Source organism: Nannospalax galili, unplaced genomic scaffold, assembly GCF_000622305.1.
Source record: "Nannospalax galili isolate Female #2095 unplaced genomic scaffold, S.galili_v1.0 scaffold1055, whole genome shotgun sequence".
Taxonomy (NCBI): Eukaryota; Metazoa; Chordata; class Mammalia; order Rodentia; family Spalacidae; genus Nannospalax; species Nannospalax galili.
Window position 1 is genome coordinate 204,339 of NW_008337140.1, and position 22,220 is coordinate 226,558.

Here is a 22,220-nt window from a genome sequence, read left to right on the forward strand (position 1 = left end):
TCAGTGATGTGGTAAACTACTGATATATATACATATATATATGTATATATATATATGCTTGCCAGTGCCAATTAAAACTATGTTGTTTTAATTTAGTTACATATTACAGTAATTTGATGGAACACATTCCTGAAAATTGTTCTTAGGGCCTGGCATGGTGGCGCACGCCTTTAATCCCAGCACTTGGGAGGCAGAGGCAGGCAGGTGGATCTTTGTGAGTTTGAGGCCAGCCTAGTCTACATAGTGAGTTCCAGGACACCTGGGGCTACAAGGAGACCCTGTCTCAAAAAGACCAAAAAAAAAAAAAAAAAAAGTTCTTCAGGATGGTTTTACTTACTCTTACCCCTATTCAAGTTATAGCTTTCATGTTGAATTCTCTTTGTTTGAAATAGGAACTCACATATCCTTGAACTTGATTTTTGTAGGACAGTCTTGAATTTCTGATGCTTCTTGCATTTTCCAAGTGCTGGATTTTCAGCTATGTGCCAGCGTGCTGGTTTATGTGGTACCAGGAATTGAGTCTAGGGCTTTGTGCATGCTTAGCACGCACTCAGTTGATAGCTGTATCTCCAGGCCCTCTGGTTTTCTTAGCAAAACAAAATTGCAAAATAGCAAAAACTTATTGGAATTTAACTGGAATTGTCTTAAATGTGTAGGTTAATTGAATCTTGCCCATGAACTTCTTACGTATGCCTTCAGTAAGAATTTATAATTCTAAAAAGAGTTTTCATGATAATCCATTTTTCATATTTTAATATTTAAGTTAACTTATATTTTTGGCTTTTTGATGCAGGGTTTCACTCTTTAGCCTTGGCCAGCGTCAAATTTGGGGTGGTCCTCCAAATCATCCTCCTGATTGTTGGGATTATAAGCATAGGCATAAGTTATCAAATACAGCTAGCCTTAGGCCTTTTTGGATGCTGAGTAGACTGACATGCAGTTTTTTTAAGCTTGATAGTCTGTTATGCTAATGCATATAGTTCTCATCTAAGTAATCTTTTTTTATTTTATGTATTAAGTATGAGAGAGAGAGCAAGAGAGCTCTTTAATATGGAGGTTAGAGGACAGCTTTCTGTTTGTTGAGGCAGCCTATCTGTTGTTTCTGCAATGCTGTATGTTTCAGGCTGGCTGACTCTGGAACTTCAGGTGATTCTCCTGTTGCCACTGCTTTTCTTGCCCCTAAGAGTACTGGGATTACAGATGTGCCCCACCATACCAGGCATTTTATTTGGGCTCTGCGGATCTAACTCTGGTGGTCAGACTTGCCCAGCAAGAGCTTTTACCTGCTGAGCCATCTCGCTGACCTAAATTATCTTTGTAAACCGAACTGAATTAGCACTGCTGGAGATTTTTTAAGTTTTATATATGTGAAGATTTAGTTTTGTTATGTTCTATTATATTTTTATATTGGTGTAATGTTTTATTGGATATTTGTTCTATGCATTTGAGTGTTTTGCCTGCATGTATGTTAGTGTATCAGTGTTGTGCAGTGCCTATGAAGGGCAGAAACAGGCTGATCCCCTGTAACTGGAGTTTTATGGACGGTTGGTGACTACTGTGAGTGCTGAGTTTTCAAAACTGGGTCCTTGGCAAGAACAGCTGAAAAGCCAGCCCTTCTGTTCAGTTTAGAGATCCTGGTCTTAAGACATCTGAGAGAGATATTAAAGACACTGACATCCTGCTCTGGCCTCTACATGCTCACGAACCTGCTCACTCACTCCATGTGTGCACTGCATACACGTATATACAAATCTAACGATATTCTGGGACAGGAGAGATGACTCAACTATTAAGAGCACTGGCTGCTCTTCCAGAGGATCTGAGTTCAGCTCCCAGCACCCATGGTGCTCTTATGTACATATAGGCAAAACCCTCATACATGCAAAGTAAAAATAAATGTGTACAACTATATTCTCTTTTTACTTTGAGAAATGGCTGAAGGTTAGTATTTGTACATTGTTTCTTCAACGTTAGTATTTTCTTAAGTTTCCTTACAGAGTTCATGTAAAATTGGAATTTGTAGTGTTACTGGTTTTTTAAAATGTGATTTGTTGATGAAAACATATGCCACAATGCCCAAGTGGAGGCCAGAGGATGACTTTCAGGAGTCAATTTTCTATTTCTGTATTGTGGGTTCCAGGGATTTAACTCGGTTCTTGAGGCTTGTGTGCAAGTGCCTTTACCTGCTGAGCCATCTTGTCAACTCTGGAGATTTTTTTAAGTTGAAGGATTTTTATTTTTTTATTTTTTTGCCCTTTGGTCTTTTTTGAGACAGGGTCTCCCTTTAGCTCCAGCTGGCCTGGATTGCTATGGAGACCAGACTGGCCTCAAACTCACAGAGATAGGCCTGCCTCTGCCTCCCGAGTGCTGGGATTAAAGGCGTGTGCCACCATGCCTGGCCAGGAATTCTTGTTCTTTTAACTGATGTATGTTTAATATTTCATATTGTGTCTGTTTTAGTACTTAGTAGCCTTCAAAGTATTTGTTCATTTTATTTATATGGTTGTGTGTGTGTGTGTGTGTGTGTGTGTGTGTGAGAGAGAGAGAGAGAGAGAGAGAGAGAGAGAGAGAGAGAGAGAGTGTTCTGTGTGTGCGTATGCATGAGCATAAATGTGCATGTTCTATGATTGTGTGGTGGTCAGAGAGTCAGTTCTCTCCTTGTACTGTGGATTCCTGGGATCAAAGTCAGGTCCTCAGGCTTCCCTGAGTATCTTTACCCCACTGATCTTTAACTCCATCTGGTATATTCCCAAATATCTGGCCTCCCCTCCCCACCTTCTGTACCTGTACTAATCCTAGTAAACATTATTTCCGTGGATTATTGCAATAGGTACCTAATTAGTGTTCCTTCCATTCATCACCTCCTCACAACATTTAACTCTTTATGGGGTGGGGCAATCAAAGAAATGGGAAGTTAATGTAAAGTCTTTTATGTATCTTAGGCTGGTGTTGAATTTACTATGTAGCTGAGGGCAATCTTGAACTACCTATCTTGCTGTCCTTAGTTTCCAAGTGCTGGGATTACAGGTGTGTACTATCACACATGGTAAAAGTTTAATAATTGTACATGTACATAGGGACCTTCACAAGAGAGCAAGGTTTACATAAATGATCAAAATGACCATAGCAAAATACTTTCAAAAATTACATTTGATTGATTGTGTGTGGGGGGGTTGGGGGGCATAAGTATTATGTGGGTATGCATGTATATGTGGAGGTTAGAGGTACATATGGAGGTCAGAGGACAACTCGTGGAAATCAGTTCTCTCCTGCCACCATGTGGAACCCAGGGATGGAATTCAGGTTATCAGGCTTGGTGGCAAGCCTTTACCTACCAAGCCCGTTTACTCACTGAGCCATCTCACCAACTCTCATAAGATACTTGTATAATCTTTGGACCTAGAATGATATTTATGAAGGAATGATAGATGAATGGGTTTGTGTGGGAGAGGTAATTTCTAGAAATGCCAGTAGATGAAGGAAAGGATGAAAAGTAGTGGAAAATTAAGACTTCTTAATGAATTTGCTTATTCAGGTTCATTTATATTCCCAACTTCTGGTATCTAGTGGGAAAAAATACTCAACTTTTTTTTTCCCTCTCAGTCCAGAGAGATCAACCCTCTTGAAAGAATCCTTATGACTTGTCAGATACACAGAAAGAGCAAAAGGGAGATTTCAGCTTGAAATAATCAGTATACCAGTTTAATATATTTTGAGATGATGTATTCTTCAGTCTGAAAGCCAGAACTCTTTTTAGTAAGAAATTGTGTTTTCAAGTAGTTCAGCTACTTTGATCATGGTGGTATAATTTAATTTAGGCTCTGTGAAATTGAAGCTATTTTTTTTTTGTTGTTGTTTGTTCCTGTTTTTGTCCTTACAGACAAGGGAGGCGTTGGTTTAAAAGGCAAAAGAAATCAGTTATCTAGAAGAAAGGTATTTCAGTGCTTTTTTTTTTTTGGTCCTTTTGAGACAGTGTCTCCCTGTAGCCCCACTGGCCTGAAACTCATTATGTAAACCAGTCTGGCCTGAAATTCACAATGCTGGGTGGCATGTGCCACCATGCCCGACTTTCAGTGAATTTTCAAATAAAGAATTTTTACTAGAATGTAGATGTTTCACAATGCAAAGAAAATGGTTGTACAAGAGACGTATTCTTGTCATTTGCTACTTGATTTTGCTTGTTATTTGTATGTGTGTGGTGTGGTGTGTGTGTCTGTGTGTATGCATGAGCACAAGTGTGCAGGTACCACGATGTGTGTGAAGGTCAGAGAGTCAGTCAGTTCTCTACTTGTACTGTGGATTCCTGAGATCAAAGTCAGGTCTTCAGGCTTTCAGGCTTCCCTCAGTGCTTTTACCCACTGAGCCGTCTTGGTGATCTTGCACCCCGCCCCCCAGTAGGACTTGGGAACTTAAAAAGATGCTTCATTCTTTTTAATAGCTATATAAGTCCTGTATTTAATTACGTCACTGGTGAATAGATGATAAGCTGTTTCCAGTTGCCCTCCCTTCTTTTTTGAGATAGGCTTTCCTGTAGCCCAGTCTGGTCTTAAACTCACCATGTAGCTGAGGTTGGCCTTGAACTCTTCTGCTTACTCCTCCCAAGTTTGATGTTACAGCCCTGTGTCACCACACTAGCTCATTTTTTTAGTTTTTAGCTATACGCTTTCTTTTTCATAGATGTTTGTGAGATTTAACCTATGGAGCAAATTCTTACAAGTTTTGGGTCAAGAAGGTATGTACATTTAAATTATCATAAATATTGACTGTTCCCTTATTAGTTTACATTCCTATCCATAGTATTTATGGGGATTGGGAAATACTCTTTGCTAAGGATTAAATGGTAAATATTTTAGGCTTTCCAGCCCACATAGGGTCTCTGCCACAGTCTCTTCTGTATGATTTTTATGGCCATCTTCATTCTTATTTTATCAAAACTTCTTGTTATTGCCAAACTATATGTAAAGGTGGTATTTTGTTGTATTTCTAATTGGCATCGCTCCTGTTGACCATTGGTATTTCCTTATCTGTGGGATGTTTTTAAAAATCCTTTGTTTGGCCAGGCATGGTGGTGCTCTCCTTTAATCCTAGCTCTTGGGAGGCAAAGGCAGGTGGATCTCTGTGAGTTTGAGGCCAGCCTGGTCTACATAGTTCTAGGCCAGCTGGAGCTACAGAGGAGACCCTGTTTCAAAAAGACCACACCAAAAAATCTTTTGTTTTTATATGTATTTGGTTGTAATATAGTGCAATGAACCTTTTTAACCAGTTTTTTGGTCTTCTGCTTTTTCTCATAAGTTTTTATAGTTACTTTTGATGTTTAATACTTTTATTAAATAAATTTGCCTTATACTGAATTTTGTGTCATCATTACAAAGATTTGTTCTTTATGATGTACTAGTTCTAACATGATTTATTTCCCTTTTCATTGTCTGAACTTAAATATATCTGTAAGTTATTTGGGTCTGAGTTACAGGAGTTTTTCTGTTTAGCTACCTTTCTACCCATACTATGCCCTGAATGTAAATGTAAATAGATAGTAAAAGTTGTCTGCAACATTACTTGTTAGTATTAATTCGTATCTACTATAGAACTTAAGCTGCTGATCTCTCATAATAGGCATTTTAGCATGAAACAGTTACAGAGCATGTTTCATGTGGTTTGCTAATAAGGTTAAATGTTGAATAAAAGGGACTCAAATGATGACTTAGAGTGCTTATAGTCTGGTAGAATTCTGTGTTGTGTATGCTTCCCTACTCTCTTATTCTGAAAAGTTTTAAATAAATGGAAAATAGGACCATGAAAATACCTGTAATATTGGTTACTCTGTCCTGTCTTTCAGTCCCTATCTCTGCAGTATGCTGTGAAAAAGTAGGCATGTTGAGGCCTTGCCTGTAAGGTTTTAGCGTCTGTTTACCACCTGTTGTGTGACTTCTTTTAGAAAGTATACAAGTATGATTTTCCAATTATTCCACATTGATTAGTAAGCACTCTTCTGATACAGTAAAAATATAAATAACTTTTCTCCCCCTCCCTTTGTTGACATCATTATGAGCTCTAATTTCTATTTATTACCATACTATTTCTAATTCTTTTGTTTAGCTGTTTTTATAGCTCTATAAGGAACTCCAGTCATTATAATTATTTTAATTATTTTGTCCTTAGAATCTAGCATACTACTTAATTAACACAGAATATGTGCTGAATGGATGCGTTGGTCCTTTAGAGAATAGGGAGCTGTTGAAGGATTTCAGGAGATGGTTTAATATGGAAGGAATAACTTATGTTTTAGAAAGATGTCTGAGGAGAGGGTAACTTGATGAAACTTTTATTTGGATTCTGCATGTTAAGATTTGATTACAGATAATCAAATATGGGACTTTATTAGATTATGGAATCCAGGTAAGGATTAAAAAAACAACCAAATAAAGGTTCATTTGGACTTTCTGGGCAGTAAAACAAGGAGGCCATTAGTATTTCAGTCTTGACTTCATTCTGTTTTTAATAAGTTCCAGTTTGCCTATTCTTGGACCAATTATATATGGTTTGGACATAGAATTTATTAGAATATAGTTTCTTTAGGGTTGGGGCTTTAGCTCAGTGGTAGAACGCAAGGCCCTGGGTTTGGTCCTCAGCTTCGAAAAAAAGAAAAGAATATAGTTGCTTTATAGGTAGTTAAGTGAATTTTGTGCTCTACTGAAGATGAAGTATAGGAAGTGATTTGGAGTGTTAGAATTAGGTGCTGAATGGAAGAAATGGATTTTAGAGAGATGAAATAATATAGTTAGTAGAATTTATTCATGGAAAAGGAGAATTGGAATAATTTTCGATCATGAACAATTGGTAGTTTGGTGAGTCATTTAATCAAGTGAGGGAAAAAATAAATGAATGCTTGAAATGAGTAAATAATGAGTTTGAGTTTAGAGATACTAAGTTGGAGTTTCCTACAGGAGGGAACTAGTTAAGATCTCTTTCTTTGCAGGTTTGTGAAGGAGAAATGAATGAAGGCAGTATAAACTTGGATTTTCTTTGTATTGTAATAGGAAAGACTTCAGTGTACAGTTAAGAAGAGAACAAAATGCCTACATTGTACTTTTAGGATTACATACTTAACATTGTAAACATTAACTGCATTAAGTCTACACTAGTGTTAGTATAGAGAAATGGGATTCTGGCACTAAAGGCTTGGGTTTTATTACAGTGAATGTTCTGGGTTCAACTACCTAGAACACTTACTATAAAAATTAGCACTTTCAAATTCCATTCTGTGTTTCAGTTGTTTTGTTAGTGCCTCTTTATACATAATTGTCACTAAGCCTCACCACAAATTAATTTCCAAGGTGAGTATTATGCTGTTTTATATACAGACTCTATAATTTCAGCATAAATATGTCTGATTCTAAAGTTGGTGCTCTTTTCTCTGTATCATATTGTCTTCTTTCTAACCTGAAGAGGTCTTTCAAGTTTTGACTTCCCGTTTCCTTAACTGTCACATAGGGATAATGTCATCATAAATGTTAAATGAATACTACCGTTAATATTATCTATTATATTTGAAAAGGAAAAATATATTAGGTTAAATACCAGGCAGACCTTATAATTATGGTCACCTTTAGCGCTATCGCTTTTCTAAACAGTATTTTACTTTTTAAGGTGGTGGTATCATGGATACAGAAATGTCTGAAGATATAGACCACAACTTAACTCCTACCCTTGACAGCATGTCTTTTGGAATGCCGAATCAAACAGGATCTGAAAATTCATTGCTGGATGAAGATGATTATTTTTTGAACTCTGGGGATCTTGCAGGAATTCCAGTCGTTGGTAGTGACAATGAGGATGAACAGAATTTTAGTTCAAAGGACAATCTTGTTTCTTCAATTCATACTGATGATAGTTTGGAAATAGAGAGAAGAGCCACTCAGCATGAATCAGACAATGAAAATGAAATACAAATTCAAAATAAATTAAAAAAAGACTTTCCTAAACAATTTGATCAGGTTTCTGTCTTTAAATCAATACGAAAAGATTTTAGTTTAGTAAGAGAAAACAGCAAAGAGACATTTTCTGGAAAGGAGAAAAATAGAGACCTGACTTATCATGAACGTGAAAAACGGTTGGATAAACCCCATAAAGATTTGGATACAAGGTTGAAAAGCAGTTTTTTTGATAAAGCAGGTAATAATTGTTGGATTAGAACCATACAACACAATAACAAAGTACCAATAATACAGCTTTTATTACTTTAATGTTAAATGAAATATGAAGTTTTTAATTCATTGTCAGTTTTCTCTTATCCTTATGTGAAGACTGATTGAATTTTTCCCTAGAACTATTTGTTGTGGTGTAAGTGATTGACAGGTAGCTTTAAACCACATTTTCCCCTTCTTTGGTTGAACCTTGGAATCTGAAGTTGGGCCTTGTGCTGTAAGCACTGATTTAAACTACTATCCCACCCATTAGTCTAAACTTAAAAAATTGAACAATTTCCTCATTTTATACTTTTAATAGTTAGTTGATGCTCCTTTTGATTCTCTTTCCACAGTGTACCCTGTACTTTAGCTTCAGTTCTATTCTTAAATATCTTTCTTATATGCCTTCCTTTCCTGCTACTCCATTTGTATGTCAGTTTTTTCTCTGCGTATATCTATCATTCTGTACACGTACATACGTACGCACACACACACACACACACACACCCGTATATCTGTCATTCTGTACACGTATGCACACACACACACACACACACACACACCCGTCCGTATATCTGTCATTCTGTACACGTACACACACACACACACACACACACACACACACCCGTATATCTGTCATTCTGTACACGTACGTACGTACACACACACACACACACACACACACGTAACAGTACTTATCCAGTATGCTTCATAAATCTCTTCCACTCTAGTCAGAATTTCTAAGAATGGTTCCTTACCCATAGTTCCACATTTTGTTTATGCCTTAGTTACAGTATTTATCATAATGTCACAGGTTTTGACTTATTTTTTTTTGTGTGTGTGTGTTACCTATTAGAGGAGTTTCTTGAAGGCCAGATTGTGTTTTACTCATCTTTGCATTCTTAGAACTTAATCTCATGTGATGTAGGTTATAAACCTTCCACAAATGTTAAATTGATTTGTAAGAAACCAAGTACTCGTATCAATCCATATATTTCTTCAGGCAGTGACAGGAAATATATTGTAAAAAGAACAAACCAGTATGTGAAAAGCAACAAATATTTTGAGTATAAATTATGTACAGGGCTATGCAAGGGTAGACTATATTTCCAATATGTAAAATTCAATAATTTTAGTATCCCTTCAGTGGATATTGAAATTATAGGAATCCTTTTTCTGAAGGAACATTATGTCTTGTAGTAGAAGGGACAAGACAACTCAAATAGTAGAGGTGCCAGTGATGAGGTGATACCTTAAGATTGAATTTATAATGCAAGATAGTGGCAGAGTTTGTTATAGGACTGCAATATTTATCTTAATTAACTGAAGGGGTGAGTTTAAATGATTATTTTTTTTATTTTTTGACACAGAGTCTCACTTATAGCCCAAGCTGGCCTGGAACTCATAGCAGTTCTCCTGCCTAGTCTCCTGAGTGTTTGAATTAGAGGCTTGAGCCACCATACTCAGGTTAAAATTGGGATCATTTTGTGTTTGTCCGTTGCATGTTTCCCCCCCCCCCCAGTGCTGTATACTAAACTCAGGCTCTTTGTGTATGCTAGACAGGCACTCTACTCTGAGCCACATCCACATTTTGTTTATGCCTTATAGTATTTATCATAACATAATTCTTGGGATAATTTTTTTTTCCTTTTTTGAGATGGGGTCTCCCTGTAGCCCCAGCTGGCCTGGAACTGGCTATGTAGACCAGGCTGACCTGGAACTCTCAGAGATCCTCCTGTCACTTCCTCCTGAGTACTGGTATTAAAGGCATCTGCACCACCATGCCCGGCTAAGATAAATTTTAACTTAGTGTGAGTAAGGAATGTTTTTATAGAGAGGTAAATTTAAACTGAGCAGAGTCTGGAAAAGGATATTAGGAAAGACAGAGGAGATTTGGTGGACTTATCAGAACTGAGAAGAGGACAAACTCAATTTTCAGAGCATTGTAAATAAAGCAAATTTTTGAGCAAGGAAAAACCGAGGTAAAGCTGAAAGGTAGGTCAGGCCAGGTGTGCAGAACTTTGAAACTTTTTGGGGTTTGGAACTCAGTTTACTCTGATGAGCATCTTTGTTGGAAAAGAGGTGATTTCAAATGATAGCCTTTTTAGGTCATTCTTTAAAAGATTTGTTATTCATATACATGTGTTTGTTTGTTTGTTTTTCTTTCAATAGCTAATCAAGTTGAAGAACCATTACATACCCATTTACCACAAACCCCAGAATCAAACTTTAGGGTAAGTTTTCAGTGTGTATGTAGATTGCTGTTAACTGTGGCAAGTGTCAAAGTTTTCTTTATGTCACTTTGAAAACTCTACTTGTATTAGACAGAGCACTGGTTTTTTTTTTTTTTAATTTATTATTTGGGTAAGGACATCTTTCAAGATATTTTAAGAAGCCTCAGTTCTTAGGGTCTTTATTTGCTTTTAATATTTAGTTCTGGAGCACATAAACTTCTAGGCATAGGGACTCTAATGTTTTAGCCATAGGGACTCTAATGTTTGTCCATAGAGTTCTTCATTTCCATTGAACTTTTCTTTGGGTGTTAAACCTGAAGAGGAAAAATTTTTTTTAAATGGAATATTTATTAATCCTTTATATTGTGTTTTAGGACTCCAGCTACCCATTTGCCAATAAAGAATCCATTGGTTCGGAACTGGGGAATTCCTTTGCACCAAATATTAGAATTAAAGAAGAACCTTTGGATGATGAGTATGACAAAGCAATGGCACCACAGCAGGGACTACTAGACAAAATTAAAGATGAACCTGAAAATGCTCAAGTAAACATTTCACCTTTTCCCTCTGCTATTTCTTTTTGTTCCACACATTGACTTACTCATTTGAGAAAGGAAGTGTTGAAGTGTAGTAGTTGATTGACAGGATGAAAAGTTTGTTAAAGGAGGTTGAAGCAATTTGAATTGTCTTAAAAAGGCATTAGCAAGGATTATGTGAAAATTTTCCCTCATGGTAATTGTGGCTTTTAATCTTCCATCTTTTAATACCGTTGTGGCTTTTTGTAGTACATTTCAGTGGAGAATTAGGAAACTGGTGAGTCTTAAAGGTGTTGAGATTGATAAGCAGATGTGAATGAAAAGTTAGCAGGAGGGTGGTTTATGGGTTGTGGTGTGGTTTAGTTCATAGAGAGTAATAAGTTTTTGCAGTTACTACTAATGAAGTACAGGTTAGGTATGGATTTAACTGTCTTTCAGGAGGGCCTAATGGACATAATTATCTTTGGAAGGGTTAATTGATTGAAGAACCAGTTTATTGGAAAGGAGGCTTTGGTGAGTGATTCATGATTCCAAGTTTGGATTTTTGAGTAGTAAGCGTAAAGGTACAGGTGTGCTATTTCAGGGTTGTTCTGCAGGTAAAAGCCAGGAATCCTGTAATACTGTAGATAGTTATTGTGCAAGTGGTGACATTGCAGTGGCTGGAGTGGAAGAAAGAAGTTATGTTACAGGATGTAGTCACTTTGAAATGTAGAAGGAGATCTAAACAATGAATATATAATAATAGCAGTTATTTGAAGATAGTCTGTTTTTTTCAGATGGCATAAATTCGTAGGGTGAAGAATAAAGTAATAGCAGTTAGCTTATCTAACCTGGAGGAAACATACCTTTTCTTTTATATTTAAGGAATTTATGGGGGGGTGAGTGAGACTAATATGGAAGATAATTTTTCATTTACGCTTCATTGATCAGAATTTCTCAGCCTCAGCACTGTTGACATTTGGGGCAAGATCATTCTTTTGTTATTAGGATCTGAGGGTCTGCCTTGTGTGTTGCTAGTTTGCAGAGTCCTCTACCTACTAGGTACCAATTGCATCCACCCCCACCCCAACCCGGCAGCCAGAAATGTCTTCAGACATTACCATATACTACATGCCTGGGGAGGAAAATCATGTGCTATTCAGAACTACCATTTCAAATTAAAGAGAGAGAATGACAGACTACCAAGTGTTAGATACAGAAGTGACTGGTGAGTTTGTAAAAGGAACTGATATATAATTACCCTTCAGAAATGAGGTTTATTGGGGGAGAGGGCACTATGATCACAAGAGCCATTGAGGTGGGAGACCATTTGAAGGGAACAATACAGTTTATCAGAAAAAGTCTTAACAGGGCCTGAAAGGAAAAACAGAGGCATCCTTTAAAACCCGGAGAGGAACTTCATTGCAAATAATTTTTTAATGTAAGACAGATAGCCATCATGATATGATGACAGGGAGAAGCCTAGAGAAGTAAACCTTTAGGGAACTTTCCCCTAACAAAGGGAAATCTCTGACTTCTACATTTTTTTCAGAGTGTTGGAAAATTTCACACCACATGATTTAGTTCACATGACAAAAAGCATGGAACCATAAATTAAAAGCTGTTAGGCTATAGCATGCTTCTTTGTCTTTTTGAGACAGGGTCTCCTTATAGCCCCAGCTGGCCTGGAACTCAATATGTAGACCACACTGGCTCACAGAGGTCTGTCTGCCTCTGCCTCCCAGCTGCTGGGACTAAAGGCATGCGCCACCACACTGGGGTTATACGTGCTTCTTAACTTTGACATAGAGAGGGAACTCAGGATGGCCTGCCCTGATTTCTTTTATAGGCTCTGGCCTCTTAGAGTGATCAGTGCCTTAAAGGAACAGACCTGTGACCTAACAGAGGTCGATGACACTTGGTTAAGTAAGAGTTTCATGCGAAGCAAAATGTAGGTAGATGTATTCAGGTAGTAATGGTAAAGCTCTAGGAACTGAATGGATATGAGGACAGTTGCTTCAAGAAAGACCTTAGAAGGAATGCAAAAATATGTTAATACATGATAGATTGAAAATTGTTTATAGAAACAGGTGAAATGGAAATCTTGGGTTATCTGAATTAGGGATAAATGTCCTAATGAATTCATGTAACTCTGTATTTCTGAGAAAATTACAACCATGTCTTTCTGCAGTGAAGTCTCTCTTCCTGTGGCCCAGAGTGGACATGGGAAAGTCCTAACAAATTACAGTGCTGGGAGAGTACCAAAAGCGTCTCTTTCTTTTGTATAGGACCCATTGACCTTTTCTCAGGACCAAGGCACTTAAAGCAAAGACCAAATGCAGAGCGGGTGAGAAGGCATTGGGAAAGTTATTACTATTGCTTTTTAAAATATATATATATATATATATATTTTTTTTGTTATTGTATGTGTATGCTTGTATTGCCTGCATGTAGGTAAGTGCACCCATGTCGTGCAATGCCCGCAGAGGACAGAAGAGACTCTCGGATCCCCTGGAACTGGAGTTACGGACAGTTGTTAGCTGCCATGTGGGTGCTGGGATTCGAACCTGGGTCTTCTGCAAGAACAGTCAGTGTTCTTAACCATTGAGCTATCCAGCCCCACTATTGCTGTTTTAAACAGAGGTTTCAGTGGTTAGGGAATATTGGTAGGATGAAGTGGATACTATTACCTGTGGTTTGTACATATTCAAAATTACAAATATGTTGTGAAACCCTAAATATCAAATTTATAATGATTATGGAGAAGAACTTTTCCAGAGGTTCGCTACTTGATTGGACCCTTTGAGAGAAGTAGTAGTGTGGGTAGGTCCTCGGTATAAGATCCGTTAAGTCCTCATAGTAAAACAGTCCTAGCACATGAGTGGATAGAACTAGGTTTTCCCTGAGCAGCTCTTTCTGTTGTGAGTGACATCATCCTATAATCTGTAGAATCAAAACTATAGATACTGGTTCTTGCTTTCTTCCCATTCCTCCGCTTTCCTTCTGCTTCTTGACCACATTTTGCTCTCTCTTTACTTTCTTGTTTTCTGTATTCCTCCTCCATGGTCATTGCAAATCTGTAGTCCTTGCTTTTCAGTACTGCATAATGCTTTATTAATCTTACTCATTGTACATAGACTAGAAGAGGGAATTACATTGTATTATTTATTTGGTCTCACAAACAGTAAGTACCATTAACCTCATAATGTACTGATAGAATTTATGGTGTGGTCATCCTTTTCTTTTGATCATCACTTACTAGTAACTTCTCTGTGCTTAACTTTGTAGTTTTGCTTTCAGTACTTATTTCTTCTCCATTTTACAGTTCAAGTTGGTCTTAATTTCTTTACTATATCATCACCAAGATGCTGAAATGTCTAATATATATATATTTACTGCTAACTCATTTGTTCTTAGTCACTTTTTTAGTTATAAATTTCTGGCTTCACTTAAAAGTAGGTGTGTAAATATTTTTAGTCAGTATTACTTGGAAAATAAAGGATAACCACATAAAATAAAATAAAATAAAAAATTCTGGCTTCTCAGGCATCATCTTTTTGCTTCTTAAGTAGCGTAACACATTTAGTTTTTCAGTATCATTTCTTTATCCTAATCCCATTGCATGTTACTGTAGCATTTCCTCTAGTTTTAAAAAGCAGTTACAGATGTTTTTATATGTACTGTGTTTTTTCATCCTGTAACAACCAAATATGGTTCATACTAGAGGATATATCACCCTGTGTTTACATCAGGGAGCAAAATTTCATAGGTTAATTTAGTTTCTCAAGACCGTATAGCCAGGGAAGAGTTTGTTTAGGGTTTATAACCTAAGTCTAATTTTTGTTTGATTGCCTATCGTTCTGTAAGTAATTGTTGTTTACATTTTTAAAATGCCTAGACAGGGTTTTAACTAGAAACTTACAGAACCACAGACCTTGTTTTCTCTTTTCTTCTTTTCCATAGGATCTGAAAGTGAGAACCGGACTAATGTTAAAATCCTGGTTATTTTCTGTTCTTTTCACCATAATAAAGAAAGCCTAAATTGTTGCAATAGTGCTTTATAGAATCTTGGAAAGTAGAATGCAGTCATTCAAATGGTGGGACTTTGCTTTAGGTATATCAAGTTTATTTGGCCATAGACACTGTTTATAATTTTTAACATAATTGTCCTGGGATATTGATAATACCTTCCTTTGTGGCAAAGAAGGGAAAGGTAAAGGAGTTTTTGTACTAATCTCTGTGGTTTTTAGTTCTATTTGGGGTTAAGAAATCATTCTTTTAAAGCATGATTTACTAGTCATTGTGAGGGATACAAACAAACCAGGCTTTCTAACTTGAAGGCGTTATGGGCTTTTTATACAGAGTACTTCACAGTCTTCTCTACCCCCTCCCTCCCTTCCTTCCTTCCTAAAAGTAATAAATATTGACAGCTTAAATACTGTGTCTGGAGTTTGGAATTGCCATCATAGTGTGAGAGAACGGACTGGAGACCATTAATGTGAGCTAATGGGCACTGATTATTTCTAGAGTTTTCTGAGATTAAAAAAATGTTTTTTATTGGCGATTCCCTTTTAAATACTATATGCATAAGAATGTCAGGATAATTCAATACTTTAAATTTTTAATATGTTTGTTGCGCCAGCAGTGCACCTCCGAAGGTCTTTATTAGATGTCAAATGATATACCACCCAGTTCCTTATATACATTTCCTATTATAGTCTTCCTTGTCTCAAGGAAATACTTGTTTTAAATCAGTAACAGTCACTGAATTTGAAAGCGAAGTGATGGCAACTGTGTATAATTATTAAAAGAATACAGAATACAAAAAATTGTTGTCAACATTGTTACTTAACTCGTGTGTTGGACTCTTACTCTTGGCCCTAATGCATGTTTTAGTGTATTATAAGGGAAATTAGAAGTAATAGAAGGAAAAAAAAAAACCGAAACAACCCCCCCCCCAAAAAAAACATAAAAGTAATAGAAAGGAGAAATAAAATGACCACTAGTAGCAACGGTTGTTTATTAGAGAATTAATTGAAAATTTAGTGGAGTACATAGATGAGATAATAACTATATAAAAGATAATAGTATTTCTATTAATCAGTTTCCTACTTTCAGGATATAATGAAAAAGACACTATTTCCAGCATTAACTAAAAAGTGCTATTGTAAAATAACAATTTGAATGAACACTGAGATCATTTTTTTTTGTAAATGTATGACATATTAGGAATGTCAGCTATTCCTAAATTTAAGATACATATTTGATGTGATGTGATGAACATACCAGTGATTAACCTCTGGAGTTCCAAAGAGTAGTTGTACACAGATGCATGTATTAGGTATTTTCAAAAGTTTTTTCGAGAGGTTTAACCATTTTAAATGGTTAAACATCCTATAGTTTCATTAAGACAGTGTGATAGAAAATTATTCAGGCTGATAATGATACAGAATAGCTCGTCCTTTTTTTTTTTTTTTCCAAAATTTGCCGTTTTAATCAATAGAATTTTCTGTTTAAGAATAAGAAAAATGCCCAGTCTCAAATGCATCTAAGCCAGCATTGGCAAATTTATCAGTGGCTGACCAAATCCAGTTCACTGTGTGTCTATTTGTTCTTTTGACTGATACTCTTGTACATAGTTTTTTTTTCAGAACGTTGTCATGTTCATTTATTTGCATATGATCTATGGGTGCTTTTGCTCTACCAGGGCAGAGTTGTGTAGTTGTAACAGAGACCAGAGTTGAGTAGTTGTGATACTATATAGCTTTCAAATCCAGAAATATTTACTGTTTGACCCTTTGCAGTTAAAATTTGCTGATCCCTGGTTTAAAGGACTCTATCATAAACAGTGAAACCACTTTCTTATTAGTGTATTATAGAAATAAAACTTTGTAAGAGATAGAAAAAAACACAAAGGTAAAGATTCTCAGAATTGTGGCATAAAAATGGGACCTTAGTACAGGAAAAATTTAACTCAAATGCTGAATGCTGGGTGTGGTGGTACAGGCCTTTGATCCCAGCACTTGCGAGACAGAGGCAGGCGGATCTTTGTGAGTTCTGGTCTACATAGTGAGTTCCAGGACAGCTGGTGCTACACAGAAACCCTGTCTCAAAAAGACCAAAAAAAAAAAAAAAAAGAAAGAAAGAAAAAAAAGAAATGTTGATAAGAAATGCTACAGAAGTTAATATTGTTGAATCATAATGAACTTGTAAATGAACATAAAAAATATCTGCAAATTAAAACAAAGTGGAGGGGGCTAGATAGATGGTTCAGTGGTTAAGAACACTGGCTGTTCTTGCAGAAGACCCGGGTTCAAATCCCAGCACCCACATGGTTGCTAGCAACTGTCTGGAACTGTCCAGGGGATCCGACAGCCTTTTCTGTCCTCCTCGGGCATTGCACAACACAAGTTTGCTTACCTACATGCAGACAATACACACATACACATAAAAATAATAAAATAATAATAAAAAAAGTGGAAAAAGACTTTGAAGCCAGGCATGGTGGCACACACTTTTGATCCCAGCACTTGGGAGCCAGAGGCAGGCAAATTTCTGTAATATCCAGGCCAGCCTAGTTTACATAGCAAATTCTAGGATTAAAGTGTGAGTATACACAGATATATTTATGGCATTATTGATCGTAGTAAATATATGAAAATACTAAATAAACCAGTATTGTTACAGTTAGATAAGTCAGTGCCATGCAGGCCATACTAGAGCTGGAGGGAAAAAGAGGAAAAATATTACTGATCTCACCTTTATTTAAAGTTGTAGTATTATGTTAATCATGAATTTTTGCATAAATTTTCACTTTTAACTTACTGCATTACCTAGTCATGGGGCCGGGCATGGTGTCACATGCCTTTAATCCCAGCACTCGGAAGGCAGAGGCAGGTGGATCTCTGAGTTCAAGGCCAGCCTGGTCTACATAGTGAATTCCAGGACAGCTGGGGCTACAGGGAGACCCTGTCTCAAAAAGACCAAAAATAAAATAAAATAAACAAAAGAAAAATACTATATTAAAATATTATTGTGATTACAGAGTGTCTGGTCACTCTTATTTTTGTTCCTGAGTCAAGGGCACTTAGGTCAGCTTCATCTGTTTAATCTGATATGTCAGTGTGTATAAATAACACATACTGATATTTCTTAAGCTTATGTAGTATTGATATCCCCTACCACAAAAAGTAGTATCATCTGAGATACCTCAAATTCTAAGAATAAAGAGGTTTTGTAGTATTTTGCCACCTTTATTGTGACAAGCATCTTAAAATTTAACAGCAGCAACAGCTGTTACTTAATACTAATACTTAATACTATTGAACAGTGTATTTATAAAAGTAAACAGCAGCTCTGAAAAATCGACATTAAAATTCTACCATGTGATGGTTATTCATGATTTAAAATTTTTACTTGTACTTAAAAATCATTTAAATAACACAGCTTTAAAAATAGTCTTCTTAGTCAGGTGGATCTCTGTGCGTTCCAGGACAGCTTAAACTACATAGTGAGTTCCAGGACACCTGGGGCTACAGGGAGACCCTGTCTCAAAAAGTCAACAACAACAACAAAAAGTCTTAAAATTCTCACACTATTCTAGACCTTCGTGATTCTTAGACTCAAATCTTAGAAATGCTGGTATTTGGTCATTAGACAGTTTTTTTGATATGCAAGAATACATAAAGGCTCTAATAATTCAAAGGAGCAGCACATGAATTCATAAGAGAAATTTGTTTAAAGAGTTTGTGTAAAGAAACAAACCCTTCCATTGACTAGAAAAGGGGAAAAGACTGGAAAGAAATATACCAGAGGAATAACGGTGGTTCTTTTGGGGTGATGAGTATGCCAAATTTTTTTTTCTTATTTCTACTTACCTAAATTTTTTATTATGACTGTGTATTACTTTTATAATGAACAGCAGCTTAAAATAATGTGGGATTAAAGGATAATTTTTTTGGAATAATTTCAAAATATCTGGTAGGGGCTCATGCTGTTTAGGTAGCTAACATTTTTTTTCCCTCTTTCAGCTTAAACAAGTATACTGTGTGTTTGCTGTTAACTAATTTGTTTACTGTTTTGTATTATTTTATTTCTTACTAATGTTAATGTAAACATTTTCCACCTCTATACAGCAGTAGTAAAATGCCTTGATTTCTTTAGGAATTTATTATTTTCTCTGTATTTATTTATTTCTTTTCCTTTTTAAAGGAGTATAGTCATGGCCAACCTCAAAAAGCTCAAGAGGGGGAACTGAAAATTAGTGCTGTGTTTTCAGTCAGTGGCAGTCCTCTTGGTAAGAATCAGAACCGAATTAATGAATTGTATTTATTCTGACCAACATGAATGAGAGGCAGTTTCTACTTGTATTAATACACTAGGCAGTTTTCTTTTTTCATTTACAATGCCTTTACATTGTACATTGCATCATTTCATTGGGCTTCCGACTAGTTCTAGAAGAAAAAGAACCAGTACTTAAAATGTATGGTAAAAAGTAAAAAAATTTTTTCTTCTTCTTTCTTTTTTAAAGCTCCACAGTTGACTACTGGCTTTCAGCCTTCACTGGCATCATCTGGCATGAATAAAATGCTCCCTTCAGTTCCAGCCACAGCTGTTCGAGTTTCCTGTTCTGGTTGTAAAAAAATCCTCCAGAAGGGACAGACTGCTTATCAGAGGAAAGGGTCTACTCAGCTTTTCTGCTCCACACTGTGCCTCACTGGATACACAGTTCCACCTGCCCGCCCACCACCTCCTCTCACCAAGAAAACTTGTTCAAGTTGCTCAAAGTATAGCAGAATTCTAAATTGTCTTTTTTCTCTTATACTTTGCTTTTAATCTGCCTATATTATATTTGTTTCTACATTTCTGTGGCTTTATTTTTTTCTTCCCATAAATAACATGTTTAGTGTCACTATGTTGTTGCTACTTTTAGTCTTTGTTGGGTGGTAGGTGCTTTGGTTCTCCTGTAGCTTTAAGTAATGTTTCTTTCATAAATTAACAAGTGATTTTGAAATTGACCCTTTGATCTTTTTTATATAAGATTCCGTATATAACAAAGAGTATACATTTGAGGTAGTTTAGTATCACAGCATTTTTATCATGTAAAGATCTTAACCTGAACAAATATTTAAAGTTTTGTTTCTTGTCTATATATAATTGAAATTTAATGTTCTGATTTTTTAATGACTTCTAATATTTTCTCAGTATCTGACTGCTTCAGAAGGTCTATTGCAATGTTAACAAAAAAAAGGAGTATGGGGCTAGGCGTGGTGGTGCATGCCTTTAATCCCAGCACTTGGGAGGCAGAGGCAGGAGGATCTCTGTGAGTTCAGGCCAGCCTGGTCTACATAGTGAGTTCCAGGGCAGCTGGGGCTACAGGGAAACCCTGTCTCAAAAAGACCAAAAAAAAAAAAAAAAAAAAAAAAAAAGGAGTATGAACCATGCCTTTTAAGATCATCTTGATGTATTTGAGGAATATTAAGGTCATCTTGATATATTTTGTAAGGTGATTGTCAGTTACTGTTCCATAAGTAAGTCAGAAAAAGAGGAATAATGCTTTGTTGTTTTGAAACATTTGGTTTCTCTATTTAAACGGATTTATTACTAATCTCTTAGTGTTTATACTTCTTCATATGATTCCACCCTTTCTTTTTCAGGAAAGGGAAAAGATGTTCTATCTTCTGATTCGGTTAGACCACAGAATTAACAGAAATTTGAATATGTGTAGATGCTTTTCTAGAAGTTAGTTGTGTACACATCTCTTTGCATTTCATTTCTTTGGAACAAGTGACAGTGCATTTTAGTTATATTCCAATAGTAGTAGCATAGCAGTTTAAATATATATGGTGCTTCATTTATCTAAGTGTAGATTGATCTTTAGTTTGCTTTGGAAGGTCTGTTTTCTTTGTAACATTGCAATTATTTAAAGTAACAACATACACTGCAGTTTTTTGTTTGGGATTCTCTTTTAAAGTTATACAGATTGAGCATCTCTAATACAAAAATTAAATCCAGAGTTCAAAACTTTTGGGGTGGAGAGATGGCTCAGCTGTTAAGAGCAATGAGTGCTCTTTCAGCAGTGGGTTCAATTTTCAGCACCCACATGGCAGCTAACAGTCTTCTGTAACTCCAGTTCTGGGTGATCCAGTGCCCTCTTCCATGGGCATTGCATGACATGGGTGCACTTAGAAACATGCAGGCAATACACTCATACACATAAAAATAATAAAATATTTTTTTGCTGGATGTGGTAGCATACGCCTTTTAATCCCAGCACTTGGGAGGCAGAGGTGGGCGGATCTCTGAATTTGAGTCCAGCCTGGTCTAAGTAGCAAGTTCCAGGCCAGCTGGGGCTACCAGGAGACCCTGTCTCAAAAAGATTTAAAAAAATTTGCTATGTAGACCAGGCTAGCCTTAAACTCACAGAGATTTGCCTACCTCTGCCTCCCAAGTGCTGGGACTACAGGTTTGCGCTGCCATGCCTGGCTAAAACAATATTTATATTTTGGATTTTTGAGCATCACAGAGAAGAGATGCTTGGTCAGTAAAGGCTATGCAAATATTCCAAAACCTTAAAAAATTTGAAATTTGAAGCATTTATGATCCTAAGCATTTCAGAAAAGATATATTAAATCTGGAGTGCTTTTAATTTTTTGTCATTTTGAGATGGGGGTCTTGCTGCAGTCCCAGCTTCCCTGGAACTGACTGTGTAGACCAGGCTGCCTTCAGTCCCACAGAGACTAATCTCTTGAGTGTTGAGATTAAATGTGTGCACCACCACGCCTGGCCTGGAGTGCATTCTTTCATATAGCTTCAGTGGTATTAAATTGTTATCTATTGAATGTCTGTTTAATGTGTATGTGTGGGTGCAAGTCATCTAGATTGCAGTACATTGATTAAAAGGTAGAATAGGAACTTTCATGAAATTTTGTTCAAAAGTTAAATTTGACTCAATAAAATACTGAGATTTTATAATTTGAAGAATAAATTCAGTCTATTATAAAACATTATTATTGTTCTCAGTATATTTAAAAAATTCTGAGATCATGTAAAGTTTTCTTAAAAATGGTAACTGAGTATATTAATTAAAATTAGCTATTTTGCCATACAGATTTACTATATATTATATATAAATGCATAATATCTATCAGTGGAAATAAAAATAACATAGAGGTAGGTACTTTGTTTTGTCTGCTACTATATAACCAGCATATTAGATACTTAATATTGGTGAATGAATTATTTAATAATGACCCTACATTTGGAGAAAAAGCTATTACTATTAT

At 36.2% G+C, this 22,220-nt stretch overlaps 1 protein-coding gene across 7 annotated transcripts in view; it reads left to right on the top strand.

The window, feature by feature from the left end:
* Zmym4 (zinc finger MYM-type containing 4) overlaps window positions 1-22,220 on the top strand; it is a 119,375-nt gene that overhangs the window by 43,109 nt on the left and 54,046 nt on the right. For 4 of the 7 annotated variants that reach the window (XM_008832105.3, XM_029563116.1, XM_029563118.1 and 1 more), the window contains exons 3-7: window positions 7,648-8,172; window positions 10,359-10,420; window positions 10,795-10,965; window positions 19,147-19,231; window positions 19,466-19,721. In XM_008832105.3, coding sequence (XP_008830327.1) covers window positions 7,648-8,172; window positions 10,359-10,420; window positions 10,795-10,965; window positions 19,147-19,231; window positions 19,466-19,721 — 1,099 coding nt within the window. The remainder of the gene's footprint in view (window positions 1-7,647; window positions 8,173-10,358; window positions 10,421-10,794; window positions 10,966-19,146; window positions 19,232-19,465; window positions 19,722-22,220) is intronic. The other 3 variants (XM_029563119.1, XM_008832107.3, XM_029563120.1) reach the window with 2 other exon arrangements.